General features: G+C 42.1%; 1 protein-coding gene across 1 annotated transcript in view; it reads right to left on the reverse strand.

Annotated features, from left to right (window-relative positions):
* Window positions 1-269: 269 nt before the first annotated feature.
* The window catches only part of LOC109468399 (polycystic kidney disease and receptor for egg jelly-related protein-like), a 13265-nt gene continuing 12644 nt past the window's right edge, over window positions 270-890 (reverse strand). The window contains exon 22 of the mRNA XM_019766649.1: window positions 270-707. Coding sequence (XP_019622208.1) covers window positions 279-707 — 429 coding nt within the window. The 3' untranslated portion in view covers window positions 270-278. The remainder of the gene's footprint in view (window positions 708-890) is intronic.

An 890-nucleotide genomic window follows, 5' to 3' on the forward strand; every position in this document is an offset into this window, starting at 1 on the left:
AAAGAAGGTAACAAAAAAGCACTGCACCATTCAATTTCTCTTTATTGTAAGATAACCCCCATACAGACTGACAGGGACATGTTTTAAACACGAGAAACCATCTGTACCATCCATAAGGATAGTCGTGGCATTAAGATGGAATGACAGCTTTATATTGAATTTCGTATCTTCAAGCGAACCATTCATTCATTCATTCATTCATTCATTCATTCATTCATTCATTCATTCATTCATTCATTCATTCATTCATTCATTCATGCATTCATTCATTCATTCATTCATCTGAATATGTGACTGTCCCTGTGTGCGTGCGTCGAGTCTTCGTCGTTAGACGGACTCCATGCCCTTTTGATATAGCTGGGGAGGGGGGCCAGATTCTGATGATGATCATCCGACAACTCATCACTGTCTGTTCGTTGGCTGAGACTGTAGCGAGGCGAGACATACCGCCTTTGGTACAAGTCTCTGTCTCCAAAGTCTCTCGTAAAGACCACATCGGTGAGAGATCTTTCAGACGAGTTTAAGGAGCTACGCCTAGACACGAGGTACTGATCTGGATAAGAAGAGTCTTCATGCCCGAAATGTCCATCAGATGCACTGTAATTGCTAACTGATCTGTTTCCAGTATTGATGTATTTACGCAGTAAAGCTGGCTGTCGGACATAACGGTCCTGGTACGATTTAAGAAGTTTCTTTCTCCTCCGCTCCTGTTGAAGAAAACGAAATAGTAAATGTTAGAAGCACTTGACATGGCAGGAAGAGATTACTCTCCAAGCAGAGGTAGGGTCGCTCGGTATTGTGGCAGTATTTTCGCGTTTTTAATACGTCTTTCTACTTTTACGGTTTTTCTCTGGTCTTCCTCCCCTTACCAGAGAAAAACCGTAAAAGGT

This window comes from Branchiostoma belcheri, unplaced genomic scaffold, assembly GCF_001625305.1.
Source record: "Branchiostoma belcheri isolate BF01 breed outbred unplaced genomic scaffold, Haploidv18h27 scaffold2, whole genome shotgun sequence".
Taxonomy (NCBI): domain Eukaryota; kingdom Metazoa; phylum Chordata; class Leptocardii; order Amphioxiformes; family Branchiostomatidae; genus Branchiostoma; species Branchiostoma belcheri.